Source organism: Eupeodes corollae, chromosome 3, assembly GCF_945859685.1.
Source record: "Eupeodes corollae chromosome 3, idEupCoro1.1, whole genome shotgun sequence".
NCBI lineage: Eukaryota > Metazoa > Arthropoda > Insecta > Diptera > Syrphidae > Eupeodes > Eupeodes corollae.
Genome location: NC_079149.1, coordinates 37,086,010 through 37,102,651, shown reverse-complemented (window position 1 = coordinate 37,102,651; position 16,642 = coordinate 37,086,010). Strand labels below are relative to the sequence as shown.

Here is a 16,642-nt window from a genome sequence, read left to right as displayed (position 1 = left end):
AAATATTTTTTGTTTCACTTCAAAGAACTTCTAAAAGTTAAGGTTGAACCTTAACTTTCTGTCAATATCTTGTATATTCCCATAATAAACATAATATATTTAAGTCGAAAACGAAAATTTGACCACCTTTTAGTAGAATTTTTGTACAAGTTTGTATATTTTTGTATACAGTTATTAATTACTTAATTCTTTTTTAGTTTAATCAAATTTTAACAAACCAAATTCTGTACTAAATTAAATAAGTTGGAAGGTAATATCCTTACTTTTTTCATGTTATTAGAGAGATCTCTATATTTGGTTCTATGAGGTTACCTTTAATGGTCATATCTAAAGAGCCTGTGGTGTGCCCGATACATAAGAAAGGAGACCCTATAAACTGCGCCAACTACAGAGGCATCAGTCTCCTTAACATTGCGTATAAGATCCTTTCTGCCATATTATGTGAACTTCTGAAGCCATTCGTCAACAACCTGATTGGTCCTTATCAGTCAGTGGCTTCAGACCAGGAAAGTCCACTATCGACCAAATATTCACACTACGGCAGATCTTGGAAAAAACCCAGGAGCTTGAAATCGATACCCACCATCTCTTTATTGATTTTAAAGAAGAGTATGACAGCATCTATAGGGAAGAGCTCTACGAGCAATGTCTAGTTTTGGCATCTCTGTCAAACTTATCCGTTTGTGCAGAATGACGATGAAGAATGCACACTGCTCTATCAAGGTCGGAAAAGATCTTATACCGATGCATTTGATGTCAAAAAAGGTTTTAGACAAGGCGATGCACTGTCATGCGACTTCTGGAAAGAATTGTGTAAAACTCAACCGTCAACACTAGAGGCACAATCTTCCAAAAATCCATCCAATTACTCGGATACGCAGATGATATTAACATAATTGGAAGATCAAAGCGTGATATCAGTGGATCGTTTTTGAGCGTTGCGACGGAAGCAAAGAAGATGGGTTTAGTGGTCAATGAGGGCAAGACCAAGTATATGCTGTCATCAAAAAAGGACACTGAACAACGACGTCTCGGACAAAACGCCACCATGGACAGCTATAACTTTGAGGTAGTTAAGGACTTTGTCTACGTAGGAACCGCTATTAACACGGACAACGACACCAGCGCTGAAATCAAACGAAGAATAACTCTTGCAAATCGCTGCTTCTTTGACTTAGAAGGCAATGGAGAAGTAAAGTCCTCTCTCGAGCATCTAATATTACCATCTATAAGACACTCATCATCCCGGTTTTCATTTATGGCGCTGAGTCATAAACCCTGTCAAAGAAAGATGAGAGCGTCTTAGGATGCTTCGAGAGAAAAATTCTTCGGGAGATTTTTGGTCACGTGCGTATGGATGGAGAATGGAGGAGAAGATATAACGACGAACTGTACGGGCTGTACACTGACCTAGTTAACAGAATCAAAGTCCAACGGCTAAGATGGCTAGGTCATGTAGAGCGGATGGACATCAACGATCCAGCCCGGAAGGTCTTCGAATCCAATCACGAGGGACGGTGCAGTAGAGGAAGACCGCGACTCAGGTGGCGCACCCAGGTGGAAAATTACTTCAACCAACTTGCCGTGCGAACCTGGAGACAGCTGGATAGGGACCGAGCTGGCTGACGCGTGTTGGTTGAGGCCCAGGTCCGCCCCGGACTGTAGCGCCACCTTAAGTTAGTAAGTAAGTAAGATTTGGCATGAGGGATTTGAGTACAAACTGCAAAGGGATCTTCCCAGACAGTACTTTGAAATATTAAAATCGAACATCTCAGACCGATTATTTAGAGTAAGGTACGATCAAGAATGCTCTGAATTGAAGAAAATAGAAGCCGGTGTACCAGTAGGAAGTGTCCTAGGTCCTACCCTGTATTTACTATACACAAGGGATATTCCAGTTGATAATCACACCATAATGGCTACTTTTGCTGATCATACCCCAATTTTGGTACCCGACAAATGTGTCTCTAAGGCAGCAGTAAAACTACAAAATGCCGTCGACACAGTGGGAGCTTGGACCGAAAAATGGCGTATCAAACTCAATGAAACAGAATCTTTACACATAAACTTTACAAATAAAATGATAAACAATATTCCAATAATCATTAGTAATCAAGCTGTACCTTACGCCAATACGGCCAAATACCTTGGAATGACTTTAGATGCAAAGCTTAAGAGGAAAGAGCACATCAAAAAGAAGAGCTTGGTAACAACTCTTATTTATCAATCCAAAACAAAATAATGCTGTATAATCAAGTACTAAAGCCTGTTTGGACCTATGGAATCCAATAATGGGGCTGTACAAAGAAAACAAATACCGAAATCAACCTAAAATTTCAAAACAAAGTCCTTCGTCCTTGGAACATAAGAACTACCGATCTACATCGTGACTTACAAATAGAAATGGTTACAGAAGTTGTTAAAAAATACGCTGTATCGCACAACCAGAGACTTCAAAGTCATACTATTTCTGAAATGGAGTCCGTCTTGAATATAGGAAACCATGTTCGGAGATTTAGAAGAACCAAGCCTCATGAGCTTATGGTCTAAAAAAAAAACATGAGAAAGTATTAAAAGCTTAAACTTCCTCCAAGGTGATTGTACAAAATTAAGAACAAAAATCTGGAGTCGATCCTTCAAGATTGGTCCTGGTGAAGAGGTGGTTTCAGTGGTTAAGAGTCCCACAATACTTGGTGTCGAATATTGCCAAGTGTCTTTTGAAGATTTCCTCCTGTCGAAAAAAAAAAAAATATTGACATAGAATGACTTTGAAAAAAATTCAAAATTGTTTTGTATTTATTCATTTTTGCATCTGTTGAGCTGGTAACTCGCAGATTAAACCAATAAATAATTTTAAGTTTAAATAAATTTTCTTCAAACAGAAAGCATGTAAGTTTTCAAAACATCAAAACACTTTGTTCAATACACTTTGCACATACAAATACGAATTCCAAACATGCAAAATTCAGGAAAATTGAAAGATATCCTTCTCTTATAAAATTCCGCATAAAATTCAAACTGATAACATTGGTCAACATTCAAATTATAATTTTTCGAAGGTTTTTGATTGCTTTAGTTCGAATCCAACTTCAAAATAAATGTATCACGTCAAGTTTCTAACAGAAAGAGAATAAAGGAAGTGTTTGATCATATAACGAATTCGTAGCTAAAATCGATATTTTGAGATTAGAATCAGCACTAAAAATTAACTCTTAATCGAATTACTCAAGAACATAAAGGTCTTAAATACTTTCAAGGTTTTTTAAAATTTCAGATAGTATCAAGACAAGGTGATGCGCTGTCACGCAATCGTACTTGAAAGAATAGCTCACGCGTCAACACAATCACACAGGCACTATCTTTACTTTTCTAGGACTTACAACACCGACGTCTCGGTCAAAACGTCACCATTGACAGAAGTAACTTTGAGGTAGTCAAGGACTAGGCTCCCCTATTAACGCAGAAAACAACACCAGTGCTGAGACCAAACGAAGAATAACTCTTACTAACCGCTGTTTCTTTGGGCTTTGAAAGCAATTGAGTAGCAAAGTCCTCTCTCGAAGGACCAAAGTGTCAGAGATGATAAGACCTTATCATCCCCGTCCTGCTATAAGGTGCAGAAGCATGGACTATGACAAAAGCGGATAAAAGCACCTTTGGTCGTTTCGAGAGAAAAGTTCTTCGTGTGATCTACGGTCCCGTATTCATCGAAAGGGAAGTGGAGGTGAAGATGGAACGACGAGGTGTAAAGGCTGTAAAGCGACATAAACTTAGCCAGAAGGGTAAAAGTTCAACGACTAAGATGGCTACGTCACATAGAGCGCATGGAAACCAATGCTCCGGCCCGGTCTTCGAATCCACACCCACAGGACAGCGCATTAGAGGAAGACCGCGAATCAGAAGGCGCGCACAAGTGAAAAGTGTCCTCACCCAACTTGGAGCGCAAAACTATAGACATCTAGGTAGGGACCGAGCTAGATGGAGAAGTTTGTTGGGTGAGGCCCTAGTTCACACAGGACTGTAGCGCCACCTTAAGTAAGTAAGTACTAAAATGATTTAAATTGTTTCTAGAAGATTAGGATTTGTATCTTAAAAAAATAATAATACAATTTATTGTTAAAGGATATTTTTGACTTAGCACTTTAGGATGGCATATTTTAAAAACGTGGTGCAGTGAAAAATCAAAGCTCAGACTCAGGACACCTTAATCCTTATAAGAAGGCTTTTTTGGCCAAAAACGATATTTTGTTTTTACCAGTGTAATAGGCCTAATAAATAAAAAAAATAATTTAAAATAAAGCCGTTTCTGAAAAGGAATTATTTTTTTAAAGCCAATTACATTTTTTTAATTCTAAGCAATATTTTGAATATTGTATAAACAAAAATTAAGGAATTGTAAAATTTCTTCCTAGCACACAAATTCGCATTTTAAATTGTTGAAACATTTAACGTTCAATATCATGTTATTAATCTTTTAGGTATTTAAAATTAACAAAAAGGTAATTACATTTATATTTAATATATCATTTTTATTTTATTATTATTATTAATACAGTTTTATATACTTATTAGATAAATATTACATATTTATTTATTTATATCTACGATACTTATTCTGTTTTTTTCTTTTCTTTTTTTAATTTTATATTATTTATATTTCATATAGATTTCGTATACCGAACATTTTATTTCATAAACAGTTTTTGTGTTTTATTTTTTTGCTTTGTTTCATTCAATATCTTATTATAAAATTTATTGTTTTCAATTTCATTTAAATGTATCTTAAAAATTTCACATCTGTACATTTGCACAAATAAATATATTGCATATATACACTTTACTGTTGTATACATATTGATTGAATTATTAAAAAAAAACTTACTAAAACTAAATTTTAATTCAAACTTAATAAAATAAAAAAAAACTTATTTAGAAAACAAGAAAACCACAAAAGATTTAGACTTAGCCAATAAATATTAACATTGTCTTCATTATCTCTTTAATATAGTTTTAATTATAATTTTAAATGCATTCTACATGATTTAATAATTTTTGTTTTATTGTTTTTATATTTTCTTCTTGTATACATTTTAGGAAATATTCTATTTTTTATATGAAAATTTTAAAATATTCATTTAAATATGTATATATAATAATATATAGCCTATTTATCTATTTTGTAATATATATAAATATTTTTTATTTTATTTATATTTTATATTAGCGGATACTACAACTGTTGAATTCCCATAAATCGGCAATGAGAATTCTCTTGTGAAGCAAAAACAAATTTTGTAAAATTTGTTTTTCAAAAACATCGTATACATTATTTTAAGTCTTTTTCCGTTTCATTTATTTTATAAATTTAAGTTTTACATTTTTTTATTGTTATCTTTTTGTTTTATATTTTAGTTTTTAGCTTCATTTTTTATTTTATTCTCTTGTTCATTAAAAAATAAAATAATAGAAAATCAAATTAATTTTAATACTGCTTTAATTTATTCCTTTTTTGTTTAGTTTAAATAATAATTATAAACTTAAAAAAAATATTAAAATAATTTTATAACATTTAAAATTTTCATTTAGCTATTTTTAAGTTTTGTTTGTTTTCTTTCACTTGCACCTCATGTGGCAATTAGAATAATACAATTTATTAAATGTTGGTTGTTGCACAAAAACCCATCAATTTTATAGGAAATCATGATTTCCACAATTATTGTTTATGCCATAATCCGAAAAGCTTTCAAAGCTTTTCAACAAATTTCAGTAGACCGAATTATGGTGCTCGTATTGGTTGTGTGTTGCGTGATGCAAGTAGGAAGGTATTGAAGATGCATTTAGTTCAGAAGCCCGTCGACGGAGCGCTGCTATGCTATGTCCTCGCCAGACATCCTCATCGCCCTCTGTCGGTGATTGAAGACTTTGACAATTCGATACAATGTGATGGTGGTTGTTTGTGTCCTGATTGTGGGATTGTTGCGATGGGGGTTGATGTTGCTGCTGTTGTTGTTGTTGTTGCTGTTGTTGTTGCTGCTGTTGGTGAGATTGTTGTTGTTGTTGCTGGTGTTGTTGAGCAGCTTGCTGTTGTTGCTGGTTCTGAAATAGGATAAGAGAACGTTAAGTGTGGTAGAAATCTCTAAAAAAGACATTTTCAAAGCAGAATTGTCCCACCAAACTTTATTTGTTGATAAAGTTTTGTGTTATTTGGATAAATATTAGAGTGTCCCGTCGATGTATGAGAAACATTTTTTTTCCAGCTACACTATCAAAAGGGGTATCAAAATTTTCGTAATTTTACACAGATAAAGAAAACCTCAAAAACTGAAAGAATATGTTATCTTGGGGGGTACCGGGCATTGAAGATTTTTAAATTTCATGTTACTACATACTTCAACCGTTTGAATAAAACTATACAAAAATTAAGTTTTAAACGTATTTTATTATTAATATTAACTAAACAAATCACATAAAAAGAAAATAAGCAAGAACAATTTTTTTATTAATGACAAAACCTTAGAAATTAAACTTATTTTTGTGACCAAAATTTGGCATTTCTACTCGAGATTCCAACTTGTTTTTAATAAAGCCATCTCTAGAAGTAGGGTCAGTTACTCTCTGTGATGCCTCTGTTACCATTTTAACACATCTTTCCACAAATTGTGTGTGACAGGGAAAGTCAACAATTTCCAAGCTCTGATCTTTTGCCATGATGTGAAGGTCTTCAAAAGAAATATGTCGAAGAACCGGGGGTGATGTTACCTGACATTCGTTCCACAAAATAATTTCGGTATAATCTTTAGCAGAGAAGTTGATCTTTGGTGGTTTATATATCCAGCGTTTGTTGATATTTTCAGCTTCTCTAGCTTTTTTTATTCTTCAGGTTTTCTGGATGTGCAAAATAAGCATTTCTTTCTATAACAGAATCCACAACACATCTCAAATTTTCGGGTAAATATCGAGAGTACATAATTAATTGGAAAATATGTTTGCCTCCATCCTTAAAAGACGCCTGTCGCTTGGTTCGGAACCAGATTGGAGCGTATACTTTGACGACGTAGTTGATAAGCAATAGTAAATTCTCTTATGGACGAAGAGTACTAACATAAAGTCTCAGTATGCGATTAGCTGAAGTAAGCCATCTCGAGTGCGCCATTTTTCGAAGGTTGACGGTTTGCCAACTCAGGAGAACAGAAACCAGTAGATACAGCTTGACATATCTGATAAAGATATTTTTGATCCGTACTAAGTTCATCAACCATATTTTTTGGCAAGTCAATCATATTACGAGCCACTGCACAAAAACTCAAGGTGGTTTTACTTTCGCAAGCAGCTAATTGTTTCCCAATAGCTCCAGAATAATCTCTAGGACCCGAAGTGCAACCATCTAATGTCAAGAATAAATGACGAAGAGGTAACTCATTGGCATGAAGCATGCAAATAAACCATTGCAGCGGTCTCTTCAAGAACTCCTCTAAATATTGAATGACGCATCCCTTCCATCCAGTGTTAGTTGCAGTTCCGTCACATCCAATGCAAAGCACGTCATCTAAATTCCAACCTTGACTCTCTAAAAAGGTTATGATGGAAGTAAAAATCCCTTTTACGGTGCCAAGACCTTTATTTCTTTACGGTAATAACGCGCCAATATTTTCTCATTTATCAGGGTCTTGTCCTTTATTGCATCAAAGTAAATGCTATTTATAGCAATACCTCAAACATCTTCTAAAGCTTCTTTACATGATTTTGATACAGCTCCGTGGATCTTCTTTTTGTCTATAACAAGAGTTGAATCTTTGAAAGAAACCAAGCCGACATCAGCCGAAACAGCAGAAGCGACAGCAGCAGCAGATCGCGTCGATAAACCGTATCGATCACATACCTTGGCAACTGTTGGCAACATCAGTCTATTGCGATAAGCTCTTGAAGTCGATGGTGCCTCTGTCAAAGGGGGGTTTGTTGGGGATGCCCCTGTTACCGAATGTGTTTCTGGGGAAGATTTACGCACTAAATCTTCATTGCAGTTTTCTGAGACAATATCCGTTTCCTGCGTAGACTATTTTTATGTTTACTTGGACTCTTAAATGTGCCTCTGCTGTCGTTTCATCAATATATTTGTTTCTTTCTTGTCAACCCCGCTTATAAATTTTTTTTTTTTATTTCTTTGATCCTACAAAAAACTTCTCTCAACGTCGAAAAGCTTCTCAGATGACTCTAAAAAACACTTCAGTTTGTTTTCGAAACTAACATTTTGTTTAAGGTGGCGCTACAGTCCTGTGTGAACTAGGGCCTCATTCAACAAACTTCTCCATCTAGCTCGGTCCCTAGCTAGATGTCTCCAGTTCGCGCTCCAAATTGGGTGAGGTCATCTTCCACTTGTGCGCGCCACCTGATCCGCGGTCTTCCTCTACTGCGCTGTCCTGTGGATACGGATTCGAAGACTTTCCGGGCCGGATCATTGGTTTCCATGCGCTCTGTGTGACCCAGCCATCTTAGTCATTGGACTTTTACCCATCTGGCTAAGTCTAAGTCGCTGTACAGCCCGTACAGCTCGTCGTTCCGTCCTCTCCTCCACTCCCCTTCGATGCATACGGGACCGTAGATTACACGAAGAACTTTTCTCTTGAAGCGACCCAAGGTGCTTTCATCCGCTTTTATCATGGTCCATGCTTCTGCACCGTATAGCAAGACGGCGATGAAAAGGGTCTTATATAGCAACACCTTGGTCCCTCGAGAGAAGACTTTACCACTCAATTGCTTTCTTAGTCCAAAGAAACAGCGGTTAGCAAGAGTTATTCTGCGTTTGATCTCAGCGCTCTTGTTGTTTTCTGCATTTACAGCGGAGCATAGGTAGACGAAGTCCTTGACCTCAAAGTTACGTCTGTCGATTGTGACGTTTTGACCGAGACGTCAGTGTTGTATGTCCTTTTCTTGAAGACAGCATGTACTTTGTTTTGCCCTCATTAACAGTTAAGCCCATTTTTGCCGCCTCTGCCTCAATACTCACAAAAGCCCCATTGACATCACGCTGAGTTCTTGCGATTATGTCAATGTCATCAGCATATGACAGTAATTGGACAGACTTTTGAAAGATAGTGCCTCTAGTGTTGACGTGTGAGCTCTGCACTATTCCTTCAAGCACGATGTTATAAAAATCACATGACAGCGCATCACCTTGTCTAAAACCTTTTTTGACATCGAAAGGTTCTGTTAAGTTGTTTCCAACCTTTATGGAGCAACGTAAATTCTCCATGGTCATCCTGCACAAATTGACTAGTTTAGCAGGGATGTCACTTGGGGCCTTGAAATTGATGAAAAGATGGTGGTTGTGGATTTGGTGTTCTTGGGTTTTTTCCAGGATCTGCCGTAATGTGAATATTTGATCAACTGTGGACTTTCCTGGTCGAAAACCACAATGATCAGGACCTATCAGGTTGTTGACGATGGGCCATTTCTTACAGATAAGTTGGTGCATGCTCCTAACCAACTTATCTCCAGTTGCTTTAAAGAGCTCGGCATTCAATCCATCTGCTCCAGCGGCTTTATTAGACTTCAGCTTAGATATGGCAATCTTTACTTCGTCTAAGTCGGGAGGACGGGATTTTTGGCTTTCGTCGTCTATGTTGATCATCCTGCCGGACAGCGAAATTCAGTTCGTCGTTGCCGTTATACAGTCTGCAGAAGTGGTCCTTCCATATCCTCAGCATTGACTGCGGTTCCAATATGATGTTTCCACTTTCGTCTTTGCAGCCTTCGGTTCCAGGTTTATCAAAAAATCAAATGGGGTGGCGCAATAGCCCGTTGTGAACCAGGGCCTAGTGACTTACAACTCTCAACCATTCCTGTGTGCGAGTACTGTTGTCAGGAATGGAAGGGACCTACAATTTTAGGCCGAATCCTACATGACAAGAATAACTCTTGAAGGATTTGTCAATTCCTCGCAAGAGGCAGTACCCGCGAAAATTAATTTCTTTAAATTAAGGTGGCACAGGCAGGGATTGAACCCAAGACCCCTTGAATGACAGTCCAACGCACTAACCATCATGCCACGGGTACTACTTACTAGGTTTATTTACCTGTGAATTTCATTTCACCTGTTCATAAAACTGTCGAACTTCATTCCTGCTTTTAAACCTCTCAACATCTTCGACCGCACGCTTCTCATGCCCCCTCTTTTTCCTTCTGAGAAGTCGGCGTTCCTGTCGCCTCTTCCGCGTATAGAGCTCACGAGCAGCTCTCGTCCTTTTATGCAGCGCCGCTTTGCGTGTCTGTTGTTTGGCTGCATTTGCCTGCCGACATTCCTCATCAAAATAGGGGTTCCTTGTTGGTGGCTGTATGAAACCCAGCACATCAGAAGCGGCTTCTCTGATTGCATCTTGGCAATGTTGCCATTGGTTTTCGATACATTGTGTTGGCGGCAGAGAACTTCGAAAGAGGTTACTTGTAACTCGGTCGGAAAAGGATTTGGCGATCTCTGGCGATTGTAGCCGTTCGACGTTTTACCTTCTCCCAGCACCTCCCTGTTTTGCCTTGGATCTGAAAATCCAAAGTGCTACCTTGGCTACAACGAGGAAGAGGTCCGAGGCGATGTTAGCTCCTCGGAAAGTTCGTACATCCATAATGCTGGAAGCGTGTCTGGCGTCGATCGCAATATGGTCAATATGGTTGATGGTAGATTGATCTGGAGAAGTCCAAGTTCCTTTGTGGATGTTGAGGTGTAGAAAACGCGTACTGGCTACCATGACGTTTTGCCCCCCAGGCTGTTCTTCCCGATTATTCCACCAAAGATATCTTCCCTTCCTATAGCTTGGCATAAAAATCGCCCAGGACTATTTTAATATTGTAGCTAGGGCACTGCTCATATGTTTTGTCTAGGAGCTCGAAGAACATATCATTCGTGTTGTCGTCTTTTCTCTTCTGTGTGGGAGTTCGCGCATATCAGGCTAATGTTGCCGAATTTAGCCTTGATGCGTATGGTCATGAGGCGCTCATTGATGCATCTATAACTCAAGACTTCTTGCCTGAGTCTGGCTCCAATGACGAAGCCGCATCCAAATAAGCAATGTTGGTTTTCGTGGTAGCAGTCACCATAGTAAATATCGCAGTTTTTCATCCTCTTTTTGCCCGGCCCATCCCATCGTATTTCCTGGATGACGGTGATATCTGCTTTATATCGGTCTAGGGCCTCCGCAAATTCTTCGGCCGCACGTGGTCTGTTACCTAACATTCCACGTGCATATCCGAAGTTCGTTGTCCTTTATTCGACTTTATTACCGGATTCAATTGTGTAGATATTTGTCAGGTAGAAAACAACCTTCAGTTTTAAATCCGACTTTATTACCGGATTGAGTTGTGTATTTTACAGGTTACAGGAAACAGGTTAAAACCCATTAAAGGATATCAATAAATTAAGTCATTTGTGCAGGTAGGCCTCATATTTATAAACAAATTTTTCTTCAAAATCGGATAGGTATAGCAACTTTAATTACAATTGTGTCAGATTTATAGAGCAGTGGTTTTAAGTTCCAGGAAAATGATGATAGTAGCAATATGCGCTAAAAATTAAAAAAATCAATTTTGGTCACCTATTGGGGGTATTTTTAGCTTAAAACCTTATTAATTTGAAACTGGCAACGTATTTTTGCATGCAAATCAAAACTTCAAATATGTTCTAAACCTAATAAGATCAAAAAGTTAATATTTTATAATTCAGGAACCGAAATTAAGGAAAGGAAAAAAAAGCATAGAAATATCATTTTGTCAAAATTTTGATGGTCGGTACAACCCCCTAGACAAATTTTAATATTTTTTTTATCTAAGTCCAAATACTAACGCAAGTTTTGAGAGGTCTTTTGTTCGGAAAATCAAAAAAAAATTGTCGGGACACCGTAATAAATATTAAATGTTTTGATTGTTTTCTTACCATTTGGTCGCCATTGACTTCGTTTTGACTAGCATTCTGTTGATTGGAGAGGGGTGGTGTTACCGATGAGCAAGAATTTATATTTGGCGGTGTGCTCGTAGTAGGCGAATTACCAGTACAGCCTACACCGCCAACGGAATGTTGATACATCATAGAGTCACCTAAACAAAATATTAAAAAGTTATAAAACATATGTTGTTATTTCAGAAGAAATAATGTTAGTAAAATTTTTAAGTGATTCTAGGCATTTGTCTGAGTAATTACTTGTTTGATATTGACTTAAAGCGCTTATTTTTACATTGAGCAAATTACAATCGGCTCCGCTTACTTGCAATACAGAAAATTCAGTAAAATTTGTTGCATAAAAACGGATTTTTCATATCAATTAATTTCGGCTGTATGCAATTTTGTTTTGCCTTCAAAACGAATTTATTTAAAACAGTTATTTAACACATAAACAGCCTTGAGAAAAAAAACTAAACAACTCTTAATTTTGACACTTGAATTAATGCGAACAATGAAACTTAAAATGTCATTTTTAAGGTGAACCCAAATAAAAAAAAAGAGACTGGGATGCGACCCACACTGATAACTTCCCATCCCGTCTGTCGATTTGTCTTCCTTAAAAGTTTGTCTTTATGTACTCGTATCAATTTTTACCAAATTTGCTTACTATTTTTTGTAGATTTTATTTTTTATGGAAAAACGGACTGTTGGATTTTTATATAAAAATTACTGAATAATGAAAACAATATATTCTGTGAATTAATTTAAGTTTGAAGCTAATATTTAAAATTTTTGAAGAGATATTTGAGTCGAAAAACAATTTTTACCAACTTTTGTTAAATTTGTTTTAGGTTTTTATTTTTTGTAAAAAAAAACTGTCAATACGATTTTTCTCAAAATTTGTCCTAATGTTGAAAACAATATTTCTTATAAGAAAAAATTAGTTAGAAGCTATTATCTTAAAGTTTTTAAAGGATATTTGAGTCGAAAATCATTTTTTACCAACTTTTGTAAATTTTTTTTTCGGTTTTTATTTTTTTGTAAAAAAACTGTCAATTCGATTTTTTTTAAACTTTAACTGAATGTTGAAAATAATATTTTTTGAAAGATAAAAGTAAATTAAAGCCAATATCTCACAGTTTTGAAAAGATATTTGAGTCGAAAATCAATTTTTACCAACTTTTATACATTTTGTTTTAGTTTTTAATTTTTTGTAAAAAACTGTTAATTAGATTTTTCTCAACATTTTTCAAAATGTTGAAAACAATATTTCTTATAAGATAAAATAAGCTTGAAGCCTAAATTTCAAGTTTTTGAAAAGATATTTGAATCGATATTCAATTCTTATGAACTTTGAGTAATGTTTCTTTTAGATTTTTATTTTTTATAAAAAAAAACTGTCAATACGATATTTCTCAAAATTTTATCAGATGTCAAAAACATTATTCTTCGTTGCACAAAAAAACGTTGCGACCGTACGTACACACGCACGCACAGACATCTTTCTAAGAATCTTTTATTTCGACGCTAGGGACATTGCAACGTCGAGAAATGTCAAAATTTTCAATTTGACAAATCGGACCCATTACAATAACTTCCTATGGGGAGTTAAAAATATTTGTATAATTTTTCACTTAAATCGAAAGTGTTTCAATTTAAGGAAGATTTCATTATCAGTATTAGAATTCGTTCGAATTTGATAAATTTCTTGTTACATGTAAGAAAATAAAAGTTTCTTATAAACGGAGTTGAATTTAAATAATCAATATTCAAATAAATCCCTCTCTTCACAGGCTTCTACCTTCCAAATACGGCCATAAATATTTAATACTTGGCTTGCGTTTGATTCATTCACCAAAAGAGTTGCATCAGTTTCTTTAATATACTAAATTATAGTGCTGAAGAATTTGTTTGTTTGTATGTTTGTTTGTTTGTTTGAACGTGGTTATATCAAAAACTACTGGTCCGACTTTAATAATTCTTTCAGTGTAAGACAGCTTATTTATTGAAAAAAGCTATAGACTATATAAAACACTTAGACTAATACAAGTGGAGAATTAATAAAGAATTTTGAAAACTTCCATTTCGTGAAACTGTTAAAGTTTTGCTAAAATTATGTATTTAGTTACCTTTTGTGCTATAGTTGGCTTTCTATAACTTTTATAATGCTAATCAATTTTATTCTAATAAAGGGTGATTTTTTTGAGGTTAGGATTTTCATGCATTAGTATTTGACAGATCACGCGGGACTTCAGACATGGTGTCAAAGAGAAAGATGCTCAGTATGCTTTGACGTTTCATCATGAATAGACTTACTAACGAGCAACGCTTGCAAATCATTGAATTTTATTACCAAAATCAGTGTTCGGTTCGAAATGTGTTTCGCACTTTACGTCCGATTTATGGTCTACATAATCGACCAAGTGAGCAAACAATTAATGCGATTGTGACCAAGTTTCGCACTCAGTTTACTTTATTGGACATTAAACCAACCACACGAATGCGTACAGTGCGTACAGAAGAGAATATTGCGTCTGTTTCTGAGAGTGTTGCTGAAGACCGTGAAATGTCGATTCGTCGCCGTTCGCAGCAATTGGGTTTGTGTTATTCGACCACATGGAAGATTTTACGCAAAGATCTTGGTATAAAACCGTATAAATACAGCTCGTGCAAGAACTGAAGCCGAGCGATCTGCCACAACGTCGAATTTTCAGTGAATGGGCCCTAGAAAAGTTGGCAGAAAATCCGCTTTTTTATCGACAAATTTTGTTCAGCGATGAGGCTCATTTCTGGTTGAATGGCTACGTAAATAAGCAAAATTGCCGCATTTGGAGTGAAGAGCAACCAGAAGCCGTTCAAGAACTGCCCATGCATCCCGAAAAATGCACTGTTTGGTGTGGTTTGTACGCTGGTGGAATCATTGGACCGTATTTTTTCAAAGATGCTGTTGGACGCAACGTTACGGTGAATGGCGATCGCTATCGTTCAATGCTAACAAACTTTTTGTTGCCAAAAATGGAAGAACTGAACTTGGTTGACATGTGGTTTCAACAAGATGGCGCTACATGCCACACAGCTCGCAATTCTATGGCCATTTTGAGGGAAAACTTCGGAGAAAAATTCATCTCAAGGAATGGACCGGTAAGTTGGCCACCAAGATCATGCGATTTGACGCCTTTAGACTATTTTTTGTGGGGCTACATCAAGCCTAAAGTCTACACAAATAAGCCAGCCACTATTCCAGCTTTGGAAGACAACATTTCCGAAGAAATTCGGGCTATTCCGGCCGAAATGCTCGAAAAAGTTACCCAAAATTGGACTTTCCAAATGGACCACCTAAGACGCAGCCGCGGTCAACATTTAAATGAAATTATCTTCAAAAAGTAAATGTCATGGACCAATCTAACGTTTCAAATAAAGAATCGATGAGATTTTGCAAAATTTATGCGTTTTTTTTTTTTAAAGTTCTCAAGCTCTTAAAAAATCACCGTTTATAAGGCATGAGAGTAGCTCCGTTGGCGCAACTAGTCTTCGTAAGGTCCAATCATTCCATCAGCTTATTTAGTTGCCTCCGAAGTGAAAATGGATCTCATGATTTAAATTCCAATAAGTGAAGATACGATGTTGGTGACGATTGATCAGCTTGATCAGCTTGAGTTTTATTTGAACTTTTAAGGACCTACATTTTTTTAAGAAACGTTCAATTTGGTCAACACTGCGAACCATAGCAGGTATAGTGACAGCTTCCCATAAAACGAGTAATTTAAAAAGAAACTTCTTATTGGAAAATCCTGTCAATGCTTTAATTGCTCTTGAAAATTACCCGAAATACACATGTTTTTGGCTCAAATATTAAATATAATTAAAAATGATGATGAATCATAAGTTTTCGATCTGATATTCATAAAAGTATAAACCATAAAATAAAAAAAAAACATCACATAAATGTTAAAATTAAATTCTATTAATTTAATGAACTTTTTATTTACTTCACCGAATGCATTGAGCTACTTTATATATCTACATAATGTTTGTACATTACTAATGTATCTTTATTTCAGTTTTATTCTTGTTGTTATTTTGTGAAATGTGAGTCGATTTTCAAAAAATCAATTAGCACCTTGGGGGCCAACGACAACGTGCAGTTGTTAATTGGCTAATTAAACAGAAGTCAAAAAATTCGTGATAGCGTGTTGATATTTTGTTTTTGTATTTTTAGTTACGTGTTGAAGGAAACTTGAAATTATAAAACTCATAAATTCATAAATCAAAAAATAAACAGAGAGATATGACCCTTTTCTTGACCATTCCGAGTCGAGGTGGTCTTATGATACCTTCACACTTTATTTAACCTTCTATTTGATTGGAGATATCTTTTTTAAACTATACAGACTATTTTTAATAAAACAATTTTAATTTAAAGTTCAGTTTTAAGATTTGCAAGAAAATTTCACCTACCTAATGCATTTAATCCATAATGTTGATAACTTCCAGCACCCATTGCTGAACCTATGTTAATACTCGAATTAAGACCACTATTTAATGAAGATGTGAGTGAGGACGATTGATTTAGTTGACCAAAACCTTTTGTTATACGTTTTTTTTTTGTTAGTTATTTGATTTTAGTTAAAAGCCAACCAATGGTTAGTTAGAGTGTTTTACAAAAATACAAAAGGAAGAAAAAGAGAGAGAAAGAAAAAAGGAATTGTTAGTATG

General features: G+C 35.7%; 1 protein-coding gene across 3 annotated transcripts in view; it reads right to left on the bottom strand.

The window, feature by feature from the left end:
- Positions 1 to 5,597: 5,597 nt before the first annotated feature.
- Positions 5,598 to 16,642, bottom strand: part of LOC129952521 (homeobox protein orthopedia) — a 129,621-nt gene continuing 118,576 nt past the window's right edge. For 2 of the 3 annotated variants that reach the window (XM_056065132.1, XM_056065133.1), the window contains exons 6-8: positions 16,385 to 16,510; positions 11,921 to 12,081; positions 5,598 to 6,096 (exon numbers count right to left, since the gene is read on the bottom strand). In XM_056065132.1, the coding sequence (XP_055921107.1) occupies positions 5,764 to 6,096; positions 11,921 to 12,081; positions 16,385 to 16,510 (620 nt within the window). In that variant the 3' untranslated portion in view covers positions 5,598 to 5,763. The remainder of the gene's footprint in view (positions 6,097 to 11,920; positions 12,082 to 16,384; positions 16,511 to 16,642) is intronic. The other variant, XM_056065134.1, reaches the window with a different exon arrangement.